This window comes from Suillus subaureus, assembly GCF_016647635.1.
Source record: "Suillus subaureus strain MN1 chromosome Unknown BJ212scaffold_263, whole genome shotgun sequence".
In the NCBI taxonomy this organism is placed as follows: Eukaryota; Fungi; Basidiomycota; class Agaricomycetes; order Boletales; family Suillaceae; genus Suillus; species Suillus subaureus.
The window spans coordinates 19,494-21,528 of NW_024538819.1; the positions used below are offsets into that span (position 1 = coordinate 19,494).

Here is a 2,035-nt window from a genome sequence, read left to right on the forward strand (position 1 = left end):
TCGACTGCGATGGGCGTACAGAGGTTCATTCAAGTCTTCGGCAGTATGCGGTATGATTTTACACAGCACGTCAAAGCTGTATGTATCAGCACTCCCATTCTCGCCTGCCAACTCTCCGCTATCGAGAAAGCGTTCTGCACGATATCCGAATATTCTTCCTGTAGTATTCGGACGTTATACGAACTGAGAGACTGTTCATACCGTGCTTAGGGGACATACTACCTGGGTGATTCAGTTAACTGGGTCTCGTTCTCGCCAGACGGCACTCGCATCGTCACTGGTTCTTCGGGTAACGCTAGCGCAGCAGCGGCGTGGAAAGAGTTCACAGCATTAATCGATGGTGCGTATATTGCGTTCGGTGGGGTGCAACGAAGACGGGGATGAGAAGGCTAAGATCGATGTCGATGATGGAGCTTAGCTGATACTCGTGAGCAACGTGAAAGTGCTCGGAAGGAACCGGCACCACACATCCGGCTGAGCGGTAAGCCTTTCCTTCTTGTTCTCGATTCCCTTCATTGCAGCACCCAGGATCAGTTTAATTTTTAGCATATATATTGACCGTTCTTCAATATTTTACACGTCCGTATTTGATTATCCGTTCCTATCATTGATAACCTCGTAGCTCCACAGTCATAATGGTCATTCAATCAGCCAGAACCGAGCTGACGCTCGGCCCAACCCAACCATTATTGGTCTAACTTCAATGATTGTGCGATAGACGAAGCTAGATGCAAAGCGGCAACCGGCATGTGGCGAATTTCAAACTCTTCGCTTCACACTCCGAGATCGAACAGTCTTACTACTACGTCAAGCACTCAACATCTCAGAGAGACTGGTTACGAGTCTCGCTTGGGACATGCCCGCCAACGGACAGTACTTGCGACTCTGACATCATCGCCACTCCACCGTGATGAGATCGCACACGTTTGCACTGGTCAAGTTAAGCGCAAGACTGACCGGTCTGACGCTTGAAGAACGCCAGGGGCCATCACCTCAATAAGAATACATTTTTACTCCGAGATGTTGAGTGCTTTTGATCCTGGGTCGACAGCTGATGTTAACCTAATAAGGCGATACCCGTTTTCTGGACTTTTGGTGATGCGTGTACGTCAGTTTAAATTTCAAATATTTTCTTCACATTTGTACAACATATAAACCGCTTTGTAGGGGCGTTCTGACGAGACAAGGAGAGGACCAAACTCGAAATATTCGAGGCAATATTTATCGCCGGTATTAGGTATTTACGCAGCAAGCCTTGTTAGGCTTACTTATTGGCAAACCAGGTGCATTTCGTACCCAAAAGCTTTGATTCGCCAAAAATGCGAAACAAGCAGACAGCACTTAAATGCAAGACGGATCGATCTGACGCTTGAAGAACACTGGGGAACCAGAAAACAGCCTTACTCTGAGATAAGTCAAGTGCTCCTGGTACCGAGTCAACAAGCTGATTGAAAACATGGATGTTCAGTAGTTCCACATCAAATTGCTAATAGACCTAGAACTGCTGGCATTCCAAATATGCATCCGTTTGAACGCACAACCACGTACGCAAGAAGCACAATGTGCAACATATAAAAGCCAGCCGTCTTCCTACCATTCCTAAGAATTATTTTATCCCTATTACACGGGTCATAAACAATGCGTTTCGTCCTCGCCGTCATTGCTGCTTTAGTATCATCAATCTTCGCCACTCCCGCTGATGTGATTGAAGTCCTTGAATGTCCTTCTTTTTGTGCCAATAATATAGATTGCGATGGCTGCGGTTTGCCGGTATGCGTGAGTACAGTAGTTTTCCTGGGTTCGGACTTTAATGACATGCCAGTAACTCACCTGCATAGGACACCGCTAATTCCATCTGCACGTGAGTCGTGTTTTTCTTTCACATTGGTGCAGTAAGGCCGTTGGCACTGACGCATGCGTTACTAGTCCTTCGTAGAGTTGATCAACGCGCCACCGCCAGGAAAACATCGGTGGTGTCATTTTTGTTCGATTGGGAAATTTGGATATGATGTGTAAGGACACCAAAAGAATCCTA

The 2,035-nt window shown here is 46.6% G+C and overlaps 1 protein-coding gene across 1 annotated transcript; it reads left to right on the forward strand.

Annotated features, from left to right (window-relative positions):
• Window positions 1–1,598: 1,598 nt before the first annotated feature.
• On the forward strand, window positions 1,599–2,035 carry BJ212DRAFT_1408446 (uncharacterized protein). Its single transcript, XM_041337447.1, has 2 exons — window positions 1,599–1,861; window positions 1,894–2,035. Exons 1-2 carry the CDS (start codon window positions 1,639–1,641, stop codon window positions 2,007–2,009), a joined length of 339 nt encoding a protein of 112 aa, XP_041185354.1. The 5' UTR covers window positions 1,599–1,638; the 3' UTR covers window positions 2,010–2,035.

What these genes read in the sequence shown, in the direction of transcription:
- BJ212DRAFT_1408446 (XM_041337447.1), top strand. Translation starts at nt 1,639, where the DNA reads ATGCGTTTCGTCCTCGCCGTCATTGCTGCTTTAGTATCATCAATCTTC. An exon ending in ACCGCTAATTCCATCTGCAC is followed by an intron (nt 1,862 to 1,893) that starts GTGAGTCGTGTT and finishes ACATTGGTGCAG; the next exon opens with TAAGGCCGTTGGCACTGACG.